Source organism: Pungitius pungitius, chromosome 17 (assembly GCF_949316345.1).
Source record: "Pungitius pungitius chromosome 17, fPunPun2.1, whole genome shotgun sequence".
Classification (NCBI taxonomy): domain Eukaryota; kingdom Metazoa; phylum Chordata; class Actinopteri; order Perciformes; family Gasterosteidae; genus Pungitius; species Pungitius pungitius.
Window position 1 is genome coordinate 15,073,904 of NC_084916.1, and position 17,565 is coordinate 15,091,468.

The window sequence follows — 17,565 nt, forward strand, 5'->3', positions numbered from 1 at the left end:
TATATGAGGAGGGAGAGAGAGGGAGAAAGAGAAGGGGTTTAGTTTTTTAAGTTGCCGTCACCGGGCTGTCACCGTGTCTGTCAGAACTGATCCATCACGGCTCCGACGCGTCAGGCTTTACATTTGCATGGAGTGCAGCAGGAATCCTTATTATGCATCCTGTCTCACAATAACCCTGCTCCCTCTACCAGATGAACCAAACCAAATCCAAGAGGCATATTTCATGCCACGGGATGATGGAGAGCTGTTACTGGTGTGTGTGTGTGTGTGTGTGTGCAGCGCCGGCTGCCGCCATCTTCCCAGGTGCACAGGGAACAGCCATCTTGTCAGGTGAGCTGACGCAAACAAACTGTCTGACTCTGACTCTCCCTCCGTGCAGGCACACACACACACACTCACACACACACACACAAACCACACACGGCAATGCAGGTCAGGAGGTGAGGAGGAAACAGCCATTTGTGCGCGTCGGTGTGTGCGCGTGTGTCACAGTATGGCGGTGCAGATGCAAGTCAGTCCCTCAGTGAGGACGCCTCCACTGGGACAGACACAGCTGTGGCATGGCATCGGGTTGCTAACGAGCCTTATCACACAGGCGGTAGACTAAGACTTGCACTAAAACACACACATACACACACACAGACACACACCCAGACAAACAGTCCCAAAACAGTACAGGGTGAAACTCTTCATCAGACACTCTGATGAACACACATGTGCACACGTACAAATCAAAACGAGGCGCATGAATACCACGAAAAACGTAAAAAGGGTACACGCACACACACACACACACATGCAGCTACATACATGCATACACATGGGCTCAGTGCGAGCTCCCTCATACAGACCGACAAACATGAAAATATATAAAAAAACACACACACACAGACGCTCTTTACAGAAACAGATCTATAACCACAGGCGTCAAACTCACTTTCATCTACAAACAGAAACAGACACATGCAACAACACCCCCCCCCTACACACACTGGTAATGGTACATATTTAGTATGTTTCCATAGTGATGTTAACTGAATAACTATGTCTCCTGTTAATGGAAAAAGCTTTAAACTCGAATGGAGATCAGGTTATTCTTATCTTTATAGTTTGGGACAGTGTTCAATGACGAGTTGATTTGTGTAAAACTTCTGGACTCTCTCTGGCTTACGTTTAAAGGCTTTACAGACTTCTGCAACTGGTTTTCTGAGAAACACTTAAACCTGAAAACAATTATAGAATAAATACTGCAAAAAAATGTTATGGTGAACAACAAACCTTTTTTTAAGTCCATTGTTCACATGTTTTCTATTGATACTCTCGCTACTATAAATGACACATATCACATGTCCAGGAAGCAGGATACATCATGTGTACTTTCTTGGGGTTAGAACCTTTTTGCCTTTGATGAAGTGCTTGGCATAATACTGTATAATGTGCCATTATATTCTGTGAGGGAACAAGATGTCTGTGTTTCCTATAGTTCTTTAAGACAGGAGATACAACAACAGTGCACATGTTATTGTGTACAAAAATAACTCCCACAGAAAAAAAAAAACGTCAAATCCTTCTTATTCATTTTTGTTTTTTATTCGTTTATTTTACGGTCACCAGATGAGCAGATACATCATTTTAGAAAAAAGAAATTGATATTTGCAAAAAAATTATAATACAATTTTTTCAATATAGATTATGTACAGAATGAAATGAAGTCAAACTGAAATAGCACTCTGTCTCTTTGTCATCAGGAGACGAAGCAGAGAGGGGTCTAAGTGGTCCTCCATAGACCCATTCTCCCTAACCAATAAATATAAACTGTATATATTATGTATGCTGCACTCATCCAGGCATGGAAAATACCAGGGCATGTTAGTTCTCAAGAATTTTCCCTTGATCATTTCTTGTACATCATTGTGCTACACACACACACACACACACACACCCGCACACCCACGAGAAGCTTGACACACACACAAGTGCACACAGTCCAGAGAACAAATTACAGTTTGTGTTACGACAATGGGCCACCTTAACTTATGAAACGCAAAGCAGGGAGCTAAAGAAACGCGTATGAAAACACCCGTCGCCGTCCTTGATCGGTGGGGGTGCGGGGGAGGGGGGGAGAGGTGGCTTCTTTCGTGTCAAAGCTCGCTGGAGCTGTTCTGAGAAGCACTTGACATTTGGCCCGATTCAAACAGCCAATTCTACAGATAGCTACCGAGCTGGAAAATCTCTCTCAGTCTCACGGATCCTGCCTATTCATGTGGCTCCCTCCCTCCCCTGCTCGGTCTCGCTGTATCTATCTACCGTTCTTCTCTCTCTCTCTCTCCCTCTCTCCCAGGGCCACTTCTCTCCCATTTTCTTCATCTCGAGTGGGACAGGTGCCAGGACAAGGGGTCGGGCAAAGGCCCCCTTTGACTGTTTTCTCTCTGGGAATCAACAGAATGAAAAAAACGCACACAAAAAAAAAAAGCTTTTATCCATGCTGTATTGTAACAGGACAGACGACTGCACAACCACGGGACGAGCACGAGAAGAGACGACAGCAGAGTGAAGCCACGGTCCGCTTGCAAAAGAGGCGCTTGAAGGACTCGAAAGGACTCGAAAGGACTCGAAGGACGCTGTAAGCAAGTTCACCGCTTGCCAGGCGCTTTACCTTGTCGACGGGGATGGCCTCTCAACAATCCCCCTTACTTGTTCTTGAAGGGAGGGAGAATTATGACTTTGTGCCGGTGAGCGAACGCACAAACTTGCATAAATCATCCATCTTGTTTGGCGGGTTAATTACTCTTGTTTACCCTCTGAGTAACCTCGGGATGGTGCGGCGTGATAGAGGGGGAGGGGTGGGGGGTGGGGGGGGGGGGCCTGGGAGGAAGAGATAGCGGCAAATAATAATCTGCTGACGCTGTTCATCAAGTTTGCAATTCGCAGGAGTAAAAGCACATAGTGGGCCTGGACCTGGGGTGTTAAGTGAATTAGACAGGGTTGACCAGGTGGTGGGGGGGGGGGGTCTGAGAACGGCGGCTCCACCAACATCCGGGCCTGACCACAGCTGCTCGGTTAAGCTGTTCTGAGGTCAGCCTGGGCCAAGGAGCCGCGCCGAGGCGGAGCCGCAGCAGGCCAATCGGAGAGCTCCTGGGGACGCGCGCGGTGCGGGCTCTGGTCGTTGCTTATTTCATTACAGGGAAAGCCACATAAATCCACAAAATGGAGAGGAAGAGGCACGAAAAAGGAATATTTGCATTTCTCCTTCTCCTATCGTCGCCCCCCCCCCCCTCTCTACAACATCACCGCCTCTAAATCCCTCCCCCATTTAGTGCAGAGTGACTTTAATCATCACTTTCGCCAAAGCACATTAAGCCGGTGTGTCCGGAGTTGAGGATAGAGGGGGGTGGTTTGGGGGGGGGGCTAGAAAAAAGAGTGGCGCATTAGATTTGCAATAGCGATGGATCACTCTGGCATTACTTTGGAGATTAAAGACGGGACGTTGCATTTCGTGCTGATGGTTTCCTGATGTATGGCTGTCCTCCTCCGCTGAACTAAATAGGAAAGCACTACTTTTCACCAAGGAGAGAAGTCTCACTGATCATGGAGATCACTTCCTTTCTATCCCCTCATCCCTCATTTGTTTGTGGTTTTCTTCTAAAAACCTATTTATTCCTCATCCTTACACCTCAAAGCCTGCCTGCGTTTAAACCCCTATCTGAGCGCACCTCTACATTGAAATATATTTATGCAGCTGTTTGATCATGTTCTCAAGTCAAAAACAACACCTCCTTTGTATGAGGAGATAATACTGTAAAGTGGATTGCATACATTTAACTTAAGCCAACACACAACGCGACTTCACCTGGTCTTTGTGTTACTGCATCTGTATGGAAAGGATGGATGTAAAGTGCTTGAGAGCTTAGGACAGGCAGTACGAGATTGGGTTGAGACCATATAAAAAAACAAAAACACAGAAAAAACTGAAGGGCATGAACGAGGGGGGGGGGTGCTTTAGGAATGGGCTCATCGGGGGCAGGTTCAATACGGAGACAGGAGGCTTTATAAACAGGGTGTGGGGGTGTATGGAGTCCCCAGGAAACAAAATGACAATACGTATTTTGTTCTACGGTCTCAGAAAAACAGAATCACAGTCAAGTCAGTCCAAGGGTACAGCCCATCAGCAGCCTGGCCCGGTGGGTGAGCTTTCCGGTCATGTGTCCATCCGAACCCTTGAGGCCTGGGTTCACCCTGGCACCCAGCTCTGGTTGCTGTGTGCTGGTGGAGGGCAAGCAAACGCCCCCAAGCTCATGCCCATCCCCATCCCCACACCTTGGGACAGAGAGCCGTCAAAGTTGAAGCTCATGCTCTCTGTGTCCATGAAGTCATTGAGCAGGATAGAGTCTACATCACAGTCCAGACTATTAGGGACATTCTCCATCTCCAGGTTGGCAGCCATTCTGCCATGGGAATTGTGCTGTTGCCCCTGGTAACCGGCGTTCCCCGGCTGGTGGTTGTTATGGTAGTAGCCGTGCCAAGAGTCAGCGATGCCCTGGTGGTGGGCTCCGGGGTAAGGCTGGTGACGGGGTTGAGGCGCGGACGCCAAGCGGCAGGGGACCTGGGGAACGTCCATGACAGCGGCGGGGTTGGGCGGCAGGGACGGCGACGTCGGGAGGTGTGGTCGGGGCCCGTAGTGGCTGGAGGTCTTGAGGCTGTAGGGCTGCAGGATGTCGGTGCTGACCCTTGGGGAAAGGGCCTGTGGGTGGGGCCCACCGTGCATAGGGTTGTGGGGGTTGTGATTGTGCATATGACTCTGGCTGGAGCGGGGGTTGTGATCGTGGGTGGCGTTTACTTTGTTGCTGTGACCGTGCTCGTGACTCGAACCGTAGTCGTGGGCAGGCAGGGGCTTGTGGCTGAGGCTGTAGTCGAGGCTGGCTTGGTGTTTGTGACCCTGATTGTGGTTCTGATGGTGTGTTGTGTTCTGGTCAAGGACTGAGCCGTGGCCATTGTGTAGACTGGGATTGTGAGCATGCTCTTGGCTGGGATTGTGATTGTGGCTGCGATTCTGATTGTGGCTGTGCTGGCTGGGAATACCATTGGTCCCGTGTGTCATAAGTGTGTGTGTTTCCCGTCCCTGGCCCAGCACTGTCTCTTTGTTGCAGTACGGCGGACCTCCAGTAAGCAGACTCTGCAGAGCGTTGTTCTCTGAGTAGCCCCTCATTGGGCGCTGGAAGCTGACTGGCTTGTTCTCCTGGATGGTCTCCATGAGAGTGTGATGCCGGAGCATGCCCATGGAAGGCTGTCCGTACATGGGCCCACAGTAGGCGCCCTCTGCCTTGGGCGCTGGCACGTAGGGATAACCGTTGCATTTGATTTGCTGGGGCTGAGGGTAGCCACTCTCGTCTAGACTGATCGCCCCTGTCAAGTCAGTCAGCTGGGGCAGCTCCACAGTCGGGCAGTGGCCCCCAGTGCCCAGCGCCGGGGAGCGGGTGCTGGAGGGGCTGGGGTACAGTCGAGGGGAGGCTGAGCAGGACAGTCCACCTTCCTCCGGCTCGTCAGCCTCGGCCTCGGCAAGGATCGGGGACAGGCAGCCGCTCATGGTGGAGGCAGAGGAGGAGGTGCGGGAATGGAGATCCGTCCAGGTGTCGTACTCCTCACCCCCCATTCCCACGCCTCCCTTCCCCGCTGGACTGCCATGCTCCGGGGAGCCTTGCATTGTGGGTCCGGCCCGCTGACCTTGTCCCCGTCCGAGGCCCATGGCTCCTGCTCTCTTTCGGCTAATGCGACCCTTGGTCTTCAAGTAGCGGGTGTCGCTGTCGATGGAGGCCGCCCGTCGCCTGGGTCCCTTCCCCATCTTCCCTCCTTCGGGGTTCAGCATCCACCACGAACTCTTCCCCGTCCCTTCGTTTTGCACCCGGATGAAGCGACTGTGCAGGGACAGATTGTGTCTGATTGAGTTCTGGAAGGAGAGAGAAAGACGGGAAGGAAGAGACAGAGAAGAGAGAGAGAAAAAAAAATAGATAAACATTAACACCCAAGGGAACATTTAGGGTTAAATAATCATTTCTTGAGAACACAAAGTCATTTCAAATTATGGCCAAACTGTCAAGGCTGCGCATTGAGCAAGAAAAAGATAGATAAAGAAACAGGGAAAGATGGAGGGGAAGGCAAAGAGGGCAGGGAGAGTGAAGGACCAATCGATACCTCCCCTGACCAGCCTCCCCTCTCCACACGCTCTCACTGAGTCATAATATGGACATGGGTGCAGCCTCGAACATCAAACCATCACCAAGGTTACAGAAATGAATCACACGAGGCAACCCAATCACAGACAGCCCATATCGATTGAAGGGCCTCCAAATAAGAGCGCCTGAGATCCAGCCATCCAGACAGACAAGGGAGGGAGGGCGGTAGGGATGGAAAGACACGGGTGGAGGGAGGGGTGGGCGTGAATTTGGCAGGAGCAGATCTGGAGGAGTACCAGGATGAAAAAATAGACTCTCATACGCAGGCCTGGAATGAGATAGAGGGAAAAGAGAAAGGGGCGAGGGGGGGGCGGATATGCTCATTTAACCTCTTTTAAAATCATGGCACAATTAACATGACTGCAGGCAAAGACGATATAACGGCGTTATGAAGTCTTCTTGTGAATGGCTTTGGATATGGACGGGTGTGTTGGTCGCGCGGGTGGGAGGGTGTGAGTGTGCATGTGAGAGGGGGGGGGGGGATAAGCCTCTCCAGACCCCTGTTTAAGTGTGTGAGTGACGGCTGTATAGTTAATCCAGGGCTCCGCAGCAGCATTTGAAGCCGGTGCCAACCTGGAGTGAGTTGATGAGATCTAAGCCTGCCTAAAGGAGAGCTTAGCCGGGATACACATCATCTCAGCTGGCCAAGTTAGTACAGCATGTTCATCCAAATCGTTCCTGCTTGTGTCGTTATTCACACTTTCTCCAGCTTTCTTCCCTCTTGCTTTGCCACCTTCTCTTTCTTTCCCGCTATTTTGCCTTTTGCTCTTTCATGATCTTTTCTGGTTTAATGCGAGGAACGAACCCCCCGAAAACCCCCAGACCCCCCTTCTCCGTGTGCGCAATCACACACTTTTCTTTTTCCTCTCTGGAGATATCCATCTATTTCTTCCTTGTTTATTACCTGCACATAGCTCACAATCTCTGTCTCCTGATATCTCGAGCCATTCTCTATCTTCATTCACTCCCCGCCTCCTGTCCAATTTTCCTGCTCTCAGCCCCATTCATCTCCCTCTCTGTGTCCCTGCTTCTCTTGATCACGACATTGCTCATTCTCCACTTCTCTCCACATCCATCCATCCTCCCATCCCCTAACACAACTTCCATCCTCCCCCCCCCCCTTCTCCTCTCTCTAATTCATTCATTCACATTGAAAGACAGGGAAAATTGTGGGAAACATACAGCAGGAGATGCAAATCTCTGTGCGTAATGGAGGGCGAGCTTACATTTCACCCTTCAGCACAATCCATACATTCACCGTATATATTTCAACCCTACGCACACAGACACAGACACACACACACACACACACACACACAATAGAGGCAGCAAACAGAGCGTCGTGGCTGCGAACTGGACAACCAGCTTCTGTTGTGGCATTATGAAAAGTACGCTAATATGTTTCGCGAAATGTTCACCGGGGGAAATTCAGCCTTAAGTGGGTTTCCAATCGGTCTTGTATCCGACCTCCTGCTATTGCCATTCATGGAGTGAAGCCCCCCCTCCCCACCCCCACTCCACACACTCCCACCCCCTCGCTGTGACTCCCAACAGGTAATTTCATCCCATCGTCCACTCAAATCACGCTGCTTTACACTCTCTTCACAGACGTGGAAATTGCATAGGAGAGATGCATCTATGCCGGGGTTTTTTTGTTGTGCTGTTCGTAGGGGGCCTCTCCAAAAACACCAGGTTTGGTAAAATTGCCCGAGCTCAACGCTTGCTACAAAAATGGGCCGGCTGCACTTATCTATGGCGAGCGCGCCTACCCAACGCAGACTTCATCAAAGCCAATTTTGAACGATGACGCCGCGTGAAAGAGGCCGCCGGCGGAGCCGACCCTCATCAGGTGATCTGACAGCGGAGCCCTGACAGGTTCCCTTTCGCAACGTGACGGCTCCGGCTGGGCGTAGCCATGGCAACAGAGTAAACCAAAAGAGGGAGAAGGGAAGAGGGGAGGCAGGCGATGGTGGGGCGAAGAAGAGGGAGGGAGGGAGGGAGGGAGGGAGGAGGGAGGAGGGGGGGGGGTGATGCTGTTTGATGCTGCAGGCAACTCCAAACAGCCTTTTTATCTGAGTCTGTCAGATTCCTGCTTCCAATCCACCAGGGAGGCTCAATCACCAGTAGTCCCAATGTCTCACTACCTGTACCAAGCTGTGATTAGCAGCTTTATGTGTGTGTGTGTGTGTGTGTGTGTGTGTGTGTGTGTGTGTGTGTGTGTGTGTGTGTGTGTGTGTGTGTGTGTGTGTGTGTGTGTGTGTGTGTGGAGCGAAAGCTTCTGTACAACAACCAGTCCAACAATTATGCAGTAGACTGCTGTTCCCTCCACAAACACTGTATATCAAAATGTTCTTTGTCTCGAGTATGTATTAAAATGATGTTCTCTTAAGCCTTTTGTTTTTTACTGAATTTGCTAAAAGTAAAGATTTAGTTTAGTAGATTTAGATGATATACCATCATCAGTGAATGTACAATTTCTATACCCAAGTATGGTAATCCCTCATTGTCTAAACACAGTAGAGCATTTAGTATCAAATAAATCATTAACACAGTAGAGAAAGACACAATAAGCTAAAAGATTAATTCATAAAAATGTGCGTGTCAACAGTAATTGGGGTTACAACTGAAGCACTTTCATGATTAAGGTTTTACATATTAATGGTGGTGCGTCACAGCACAGATGTGACAAATAATGTTTCTTGCCATAGCTCACATCGGATTGAAATGGTTGATTCTAATTCTTTATTTCTCTAAAAAGACCTCTAACCTTAATCAAGTCCTTACTGTTTACCATGACAACCAAGGTCCTCCAACTGTAACAGTTGTCCCCTCATTACTTTTCTAATCTGTGATTACTGTAGTAGCCTATACTGTATTTTTCAAACTTTTATTTTGTCATTTAAAGAGATTACACTATGAAGTTATCCTCCATTGTATCAAATTGCAACAAAAAAAATACTTTAACACAATGAAAAATCAAGGAACTTCCATTTAACCAGTGTCCAGCGCACTAGCGCGACTCTGGAGAAAGATTGGCCCATCAAATACAAAGGGAAGTTCGATAGCCTCTGGGTCATCATTGCAATCAAATGCTATATCGCAGGAGATGTCACTGATTGGACCACTGTCAGCCAGACAGGAGGAGATGATCAGAGAAGACCTCCAGCGAAGCCTCTGATTGGACTGGAAGCCTGCCGACTCTCAGCCCCCTGTAGGGCAGAGGCTGGCCATCCCTTCCTTGGCGTAGACGTTGAAGAGGAGTTGGCTGCTCCCTCGGCCTTTGCCTTCCACCTAATGCAGCGGGAGATGGGCTTCTGCAACGGTGACCCTCCTCCAACCGGGGGCAATGTATCCAGCTCCACTACTCCTATGTTATACATTAAAAAGTGAGTTTGACCCTGACACACTTCAGTGTGATTTCACTGAGTCACTGAGACCAGGCAACAATATATGATTGGGTTTACAGTCATGATCTGCTGTATGATCATTCGCTCTAAAATTATAACTGAACATTGAGTTTTTACCAAATATTACAATTTGGATACTCAGAATCAAGCTTAATTATTCACCCTGGAAACACTACACATACAATCATATAATCCCAGCTCAGAATGTGCAGATTTTTCTAGAGCTTTCAACCGTATCACGAGGTCTTCATTGGCTCAGGTGTCGAGAAGAAGCTCCATATCTGATACCTGTTTTTACAACTATGTGTATAAGATGTAGACAACGCTCGCCCTTGTCTATAAAACTAAAATGTTAGAAAAAAACATTAGAAAACCCCCCCCCAAAAGTTTTGTATTGAACTTCCATAAAATTGTCGCTCTCAGAAACACAAAACCAAAATCAAAATTGCAGATAGAATCTGACTACTAAAATACTAAATTTCCCATAATGCAACTTAAAAGGAGACTTAGAATTATTATTATTATTTTGTTTACTTTCTAGAAAACCCTCCAGAGATGACAGTTCTCATTTTCCCCAGCTGAGCAGTACTGAATTTAAAGATTTCAAGGTTTCTTTAAAAAATAATCAAAACCAACCATAAGGGGCTGGACAAAATAATAGGAACATCTGAACGGTCTCATTCTTTTCAGGAAAACATGCTATTTGTGTCATGGATGAGTCAACTTGTGGTATTATACTGTGAGCTCCACGTTTTTGTCTACCTACATTTTATTAAAACCTTTGTCTCCAAACAGCCTTTTAAATGGTGAGAAACTGTGTGTCCTCCTCAGCAGGATGCCGTGTGCCCACATCCGCCATTTCAGAACAGCAGTGCTTCATTTTCATGATTATTATTATTGAAAAGAGACTCGTCCCTTTTTTTTTTTTTTTTTTTCAGTCCGGGTTAGCGAGCTAGCGTTAATTACATCTATTGCAAATGATCCAGTTTGTGTTGCATAGCTACGAGAATGATGCAACCCCCTTTGCACCCTGTTTTTTCCCTCCCGGCTGTCTCTCCGTTGCCAGCGATTCTCTCAACGGAGCTTTGTGTCTGAGCAGAGGAAAGCCTCCGTTATTAATGCCGCACAACTAATATCAAAACGTATCTGTGCGCTGGACCCAGCGAACAGCCGCGGAAGGAACAACGGGTTCCCGGACGTTTGCGCGCCCCTCTGCAGGCTGTAGCTGCAAGACGCGGGATATTAAACCACGCCGAACGAAAACGGCACCATCTGTGTTTCACAGCTCGACACGTGTTTCCCTTGGACGTGCGCGCGCGACCCCACGCGCGTCTAACCGCCCCCTGCCCACCCCCTCTCTAGCCCCCCCCCGCGCGCCCCCGCCCCCAAACTGGCAATCACACTTAATCCCACTCCAGCCTGAGTAATCCCTGACAATCCAAGGCTAATCCCGGTTAATTCCCGGGCACTCCTCAGCTGGGTTTCACCCTCATAACCGCAGAGACAGGGTCGGGATTGGTTCGGATCACGCCGATAGCGGCTCAGCGCGCCGTTGACGGGCGTAATTGGTCGGGCGGGTTGTTGGCAGCCAAGAAAAACAAGCACAGGTTTTTTCGCCACTCTTCAAAATACGTTCCGGATTGACCCCCACACCCACCCCCCGCTACGTCACAATGGCCTTCAACCAGGCGCGCCCCTGGTACAAAACATGTTTTTCCCGCACCAACCTGGCCGCGCGTTAGCATCTCGAACGCCGGCGCGTTGAGATGCTAACGCCGGCACGTCCGGGTTGACTTTGTCCGCTCGCCGTGGCGGCAGAAGCTCCGGGATCAAATAACCTTTTTGCTACATTACTTAAAGGACAGGAAAAATAAATTGCCCGAAATGAAAACCACGAGCGGGGGTACACAGCATGAGCCGCCATTCCTCCAGTGTAAGGGGCTTCGGAGAAGTCATTAGCCTCTATTCAATCAGCTCTACCTACCGAAAGCCCCTAGCTCAATTCTTCTTAGCCGCTATCGATCCTGATTCCAAAATGAAGCACTTAAGACGCCTTGATCAAGCTGCTCCTTAATCTAGCGCTAAGGAGATTGAGACCTTTTCACCCTGTGTCTCAGACAGACTTATTACTTTAGCACTTGGGCACGGTGGCAGTCAGAACACACATGACTGGCACGGACTCAGTTTCGGTTTTAAAGCCCCTTTAAGCCCCCTCTCGGTGCAGAGCAACAGCACTTTTACTCTCTGCCATTTTGAAAAAGCTGTCAATGCACACAAAGCCGGGAGCGTTAATGAAGCAATGTGTCTCTGACATGGGATGGATGAGGATGCTTTGTTAAAAAAAAAAAAAAAAGGCCTCTGGTGATTGTGTGCTCGACTGTGTGCCTGTTCGATTGACTTTGCGCGTGGAAACTGCAGGATGCGTGTGTTTGAATTGTGGAAACCTCATGAGAGTAAAAAAAAAGGGGGGGGGGGGGAACCGATTTACCTTCCGCCGTAGCAGCGAAACGGGAAACTTCTGCTCCCGGACGTTTTCATATTGCGGCTTTTACCTCCCTATCCTCACAGGGGGGGTATTCTTCAGAGGATTAAGGAGAACATCATGAAGTGGATTTTAATGGGCTCTCTGCTCCACGTTTGAAGGGAGCCACCTTGAATTTACGGCGCACTCCAGAGAGTCTCGAATTCCACGCGGCGCTCGGACAGCTGTGGTCCGGCCCAAACTATTCCCGGGGATCGTTGTACTCCCGCCTTGTTGAGAACTAGCGGGAGACTTGGTAAATCTGTTCTCACCCCTTGCTCAACCATTATTTATTAATCCATTTCACACAGCCAGAAGTCATTATGCACGCTCCTGTCAATGGGTATCTCTCTCTGTGCCGCCGCATTTATTTGATAATAAGCAGGAGTGGGGGGAGAAGATAAAAGCGCTGACTGCGTTCATTGTGAAGCGTTTTCTGCAGGCGGGGAGACTTAAATGAGAGCAGCCAGCTCTGTGTGGGAATGGGTCTCGTCTGCTAAGCCTGTCTGGAGGCAATCGATGGAAATTAGTCACCGCTAAAGATTCACTTCCTGTGACTGATGTCACGGGGCAGCGCTTGTCTCTTTGAAGGGAAATAAAGAAGTGGGAGGCTGAGGGATTAATGGGGTTGGAGAAGGTGTGAGCGTGCAGAGAGTGGGTGAGGGCTGAAGAGCTGGGGGAGAAGATTCTTTAAGTGGATTGCAGGAAAATAGATCCAGATGAGTGCAGTGTAGACCGGGACCAGTCAACAACACACAATGAGTTGGGCACGAGGCTACCGAACAGCACCGACCAATCGGTGTGCTGCTACACAACCCGACCGACAAAAAGCCGCACAAATATGACTAAAAATTGTGTAAAACCCAAAAATGAATATTACATTTGTTGTTCTACAAGACTGAATGCTCTTCTTCGGCAGGTTAAAACAAACTCTTTGAAGCTCAGGTGACATTTGTAGCGCTTTGGAACTGTCAGCTTCTTTTGTGTAATGACAAAACCTCCTCTTTTCCGCGCAGAGGAATGAACCACAGCGTTTGCAGCGACATCGCCACCAGAGTCCGTGTCTCCGTCGGCTCTACCGAGGACGCCTCCCGAAAGGTGCGCCAGTTAACTTCTCGTCAAAGTACAGCCGAGGGACCCGAGCCAGCCCTCGGGCGACAGAAGGCCTTTCGCAACCCCCCCCCCCCCCCCCCCCCCCCCAGTTCTCCCCGCGGAGCTCCACGGGCTCCACAGAGAAACAAGGCAGACAGGGATGGGTGCGGAGAGGGAGGGGGCGAGGCGTCGTCTGGGGGCTAACCTGAGAAAGGTAGACGGGGAAGGGAGCCTGAGGGGCTAGAGGCGGACAGCAAGCCCAATACCCAGCGGAGAGGCCTCTAATTGGAGCTGCCCCCCCCCCCCCCCCCGCTCTCCGCAAATGGACATAAGGAGCCGAGTCGAAGGCGGAGAGCCCGGGGGCCCGGGGAGGAGAGGGCAGATAAAAATAGAGCTGGGCAGATTAACGAGCATCTGAAAGCGGGGCGGGGGGATCGGGCCAGCTCCGTAAAGAGCGACAGCCCCCCCCCCCCCCCCCGGAGCAGCCGCGAGCCGCGCTTCCTTCCTGTTGCCTTTGCTTCCATCACGAACACCGGAAGGGAAAACCGGGAAAACCTGGCCAAGTTCGGTGGTCGTCAAATAGCATCAGAATTGCATTAAAATAGTTTATTTTGTTTAATTGTACAAAATCATTTTGATCATTGGCGTCAGATGCTCTGCACGGTATTTGCTTCGCCCTGCTTTGGTAAAGCTGCCAATGAACAAGAGGATTACGGCAGAGTTTATAAATTGTTTGCATGCAGTGTCATACTCATATTACGTAATGTGATCAAAATATTCACCCTTGTTGTTTACATTTTTTAAAGCTACTTCACACAGGAAAAGATAAATTCCACATGTTCCTTATCTCGACAGATTACCCTTTGTCTTTTCTCAACTACATGTTCTCTACACGCTCGTGCCCTCAAACGACGAAAGCAACGAAAGCGAATGTAGTTTGTAAATCTCCGCCTTTTGACTGGCTCCAATAAAAAGGAGTCACCTCCACAGCTGTGATTCCCATTCCCCCCCCCCCGGGAGCTTTCACACGCCAGGTGGAGCATCGTGACACCTACGGGAGCCGAAGGAGACGCTGAGAAACAGGCCTGATCGCACCTGCCATCGGGTCTCGGGAGAGAGAGCACCACCCACCTCAACACTCAACACTGCCGCTTCCATCCACGCGATGAGGCGGCATTTGTGTCCCGATCCACAGTCGGCAGCTGATGTATTATTGGCGGGAAACATGGGCATGAGACAATGTGAATGGCACATTAATAAAAAATAAAAAAATGTTAAAAAAAAGGATGGATTGAGTTGAAAAATTGGAGAGGAGAGAACAAACTCTCAAAACACCAAACTCTGACAAGCAGCTCAAACTTTGTCCTTTCATCCATGACTTGGGGAGCTGAACAGCACTTGAGGAGGAGATCGGCTGCTCGAGTGCACCTCGCTTCCTCCAAAGGGGGGGGGGTGCCGAAAAGGCCACTTAATCATGGACAAAACTATTCAACCCTTTCGTCATGAATATTCATATCGTTAAAAAAGGGGAGGTATTGTTGAATATTCAGAGCCGTCTCTCTGAAAACTGCCGCTCGATGACGGCATCGATAAATAAACTTCGATGTTCTACTTGAGCACGGAACGACTGTAAGTCACACCGCCATCGAAATTATTCATTTGTTCAGTATGTCTTTGTTCAGACTCATTTCGGGTTTGGGAGGAAGGGGGTTATTCACCACGAGGATGAACGTTATCCAAAAAGATACCTGTCATATAAGGACTTCAGGGGTTGTTGTTGTTGTTGTGTTGTGTGACGCAATCAATGTTTGGTTTTAAACTTCTCCATTTTAAAAGTGCAGCAATCTTTGTTAAGTCAATTATATTTGGTATTTACAGCCTTCATTATGACATTTTTTTCTTCTGACCTCTTTGGAGAAAACATCCTGGCACGGATTGCAGTCGTTATACGAGGGTATCGCTCCGCTGTTGCATGGAAGGGGGGGGGGGGGAGGGGGGGGGGGGAGGATTGCAGCAGCCGATTCTCTTTTAATACACATTTGGCATTTTGCATTAAGATAGACCTGAACCTGACAAGAGCTGTTCACGCTCTCAATTCACAACAACCTGCATAAATCTAATCCACCGCCGTTTTTTTTTGTCGCAATGTTGTCGGTGTTTTTCTCGCAGTGGATGTGGGCAAATTCTTTCAGGAAAATGACATCCCGTCGCTAATCCTGGCTGAAAAGCTCTGACTTGCATGCGTGAAACGGCCCTCGACAAGCGCTAGGAACCAGACCTGTTTTGATCTCCGGACGAATGGGAGATGTGCGATTCAGAGGTCCGGAACCAGGCTGGAAAAATCACCGACTGTTACAGCGAGTCCTCGGGATCCTCCGCAGTGACCTCTGACCAGAGCACGTTTCAAGACCACCTCGGTGGCGTCTCTGATGGTGACGGATCGTCATCCTCTGCCGCCCGATGTCTACTTTGTGGCCCACACTACGAGAGCCACGAGAGTAAAGACTGGAACGGTGATAAAATGAAATCACAGCTTTTAACACATACTTTGCAGGTATTTCAATCAATTTGTCATTTTGCGTTCAGCCATCGTTGAACGCGCGTCTCAGACATTCGTGCCAGCGTGACTTTTTTTCACGGCAAATCATTCGGCCAATTCACACTGTCACACTTTTTTGAGGACTCAAACTCCTTTTAAGACAAGCACGTCTCTCATCAGATGTGCACTTTTGAAGTGTGCCAGCTTTCAAAGGGGAAGAGAAAGTCAGATGCTCTTCTCTTCCGAGCGCTTTCATTCCCCCACGACAAGGCTATACATTTCCAGTCCGGGAAAAATTGACAAGAAACTGACAGGAGACGAGGGTAAAAAAGGGATACGCATTACTCATGAATCATAACTTCAACAGAACTTCTAATTTGGTATTGCTAATTGACATCACAGAACAGAAGTCAAACCAGACGTTGACAGTCTGCATATCACCCTTGGAAAGACAAAACCGCCACAGAAGGCACACACACACACACACACACACACACATCTTGCGCTTCGCTAGTACGGCATGTTAGGCCGGCTCATTACTACAATGCCAAGCTACTAGTTGCTAAGGAGACCTTAGGGAGAGGGAGGGTTCCTGTTGCCATGGCAGCAAGCCTGCATCCTGCCAACTGTCCTACCCCACGAGACATGACCATCCGCAGACAGAAGACAAGCAGAGACGGGGAGGGAAAGTGAGGGCAGAACCGAGTGAGGGGGGAGCCGCTGCGGGGGGTGGGGAGGGGGGGGGGGGGGTTGGCGGGGGGGGGGGCATTGCTTGAGACGTTGAAAGAGGAGGACTGCAAAGATGCCTTCGAGGCGGCCGGCTCGTAGACGAACCGCAGAGACTGTAGATGGAATGTGTGGAGGAAACTGATGGGGTTAGAGCAGGAAAAGGGGGAGACCTTGAAAAACCGAAGACCAGACGGAAGACCCCCCCCCCCTGGGGATGCTTGGCCATGGTTGCTGCCCGGCAGAACTACATCCGAGCATTTCATAAGATGACAAAATGACAACAAACCCCCCCCCCCTTTTTGACTGACTCCCTCCCTCCCTCCCTCTGCCTGCCCCTGTAATGCCACGCATGTCCCCGAGTGAACCCCTCCCCCCCCCCCCCCCCCTCCCCCAATCCTCCCGCCTCTCAGCTTTTACTACGCGAGCAGAACATCTGACAGAGCTTTTGGGCGAGTGTTCACACAGCCCATCCGTCATGGAATAAAATCTGCTTTGGTGAAAGTGAGCGGTATTGAACGATGGATAAGGGGGGGGGGGCAGAGAGAGAGACGGAGGGGGAAGGAGGAAGGGAGGGAGAGCAGCGAGAAAGCGATTAAACTGATGGGCGAGGAGGAGGTCGTACGAGGTCGTAAGAAGAGAGAAGTCCTCAGTCTCAAATTCAAATTAGCCTCATTGGTTTCCAAGGACACTGAATTGTTTTCCATCCTCCACTGTGTCACTGCGCCCCCCCCCCCCCTCGCCCCCCCCACGTCTCTTCTGTTTCACTCTCTCCCTGACTTCATTGCCTCTTATTCAATATTTTTTCTTTTTCCTTCATTGCCCAGGTCTTTGTTTCGTCACATTGAGAAGCGCATGTGTGTCGGATAGAGTGGGGGGGGGAGCTATGATTGCGAGCTATGATTGCCGAGATTCAACATATTTACACCCGAGGCACTTACCCTGCACCCCCCCCCCCTCGAGTTCTGCTACCCAAACTGGACCCTGACGATTAGGAACCGAGTCGGATTGCACAAGTTTCTCTCGTTTCTCCTGCTTTTCCAAAACTAT

General features: G+C 49.6%; 1 protein-coding gene across 1 annotated transcript in view; it reads right to left on the reverse strand.

Annotated features, from left to right (window-relative positions):
* Positions 1 to 1,572: 1,572 nt before the first annotated feature.
* foxo6b (forkhead box O6 b) overlaps positions 1,573 to 17,565 on the reverse strand; it is a 31,759-nt gene continuing 15,766 nt past the window's right edge. Inside the window, exon 2 of the mRNA XM_037474900.2 lies at positions 1,573 to 5,944. Coding sequence (XP_037330797.2) covers positions 4,232 to 5,944 — 1,713 coding nt within the window. The 3' untranslated portion in view covers positions 1,573 to 4,231. The remainder of the gene's footprint in view (positions 5,945 to 17,565) is intronic.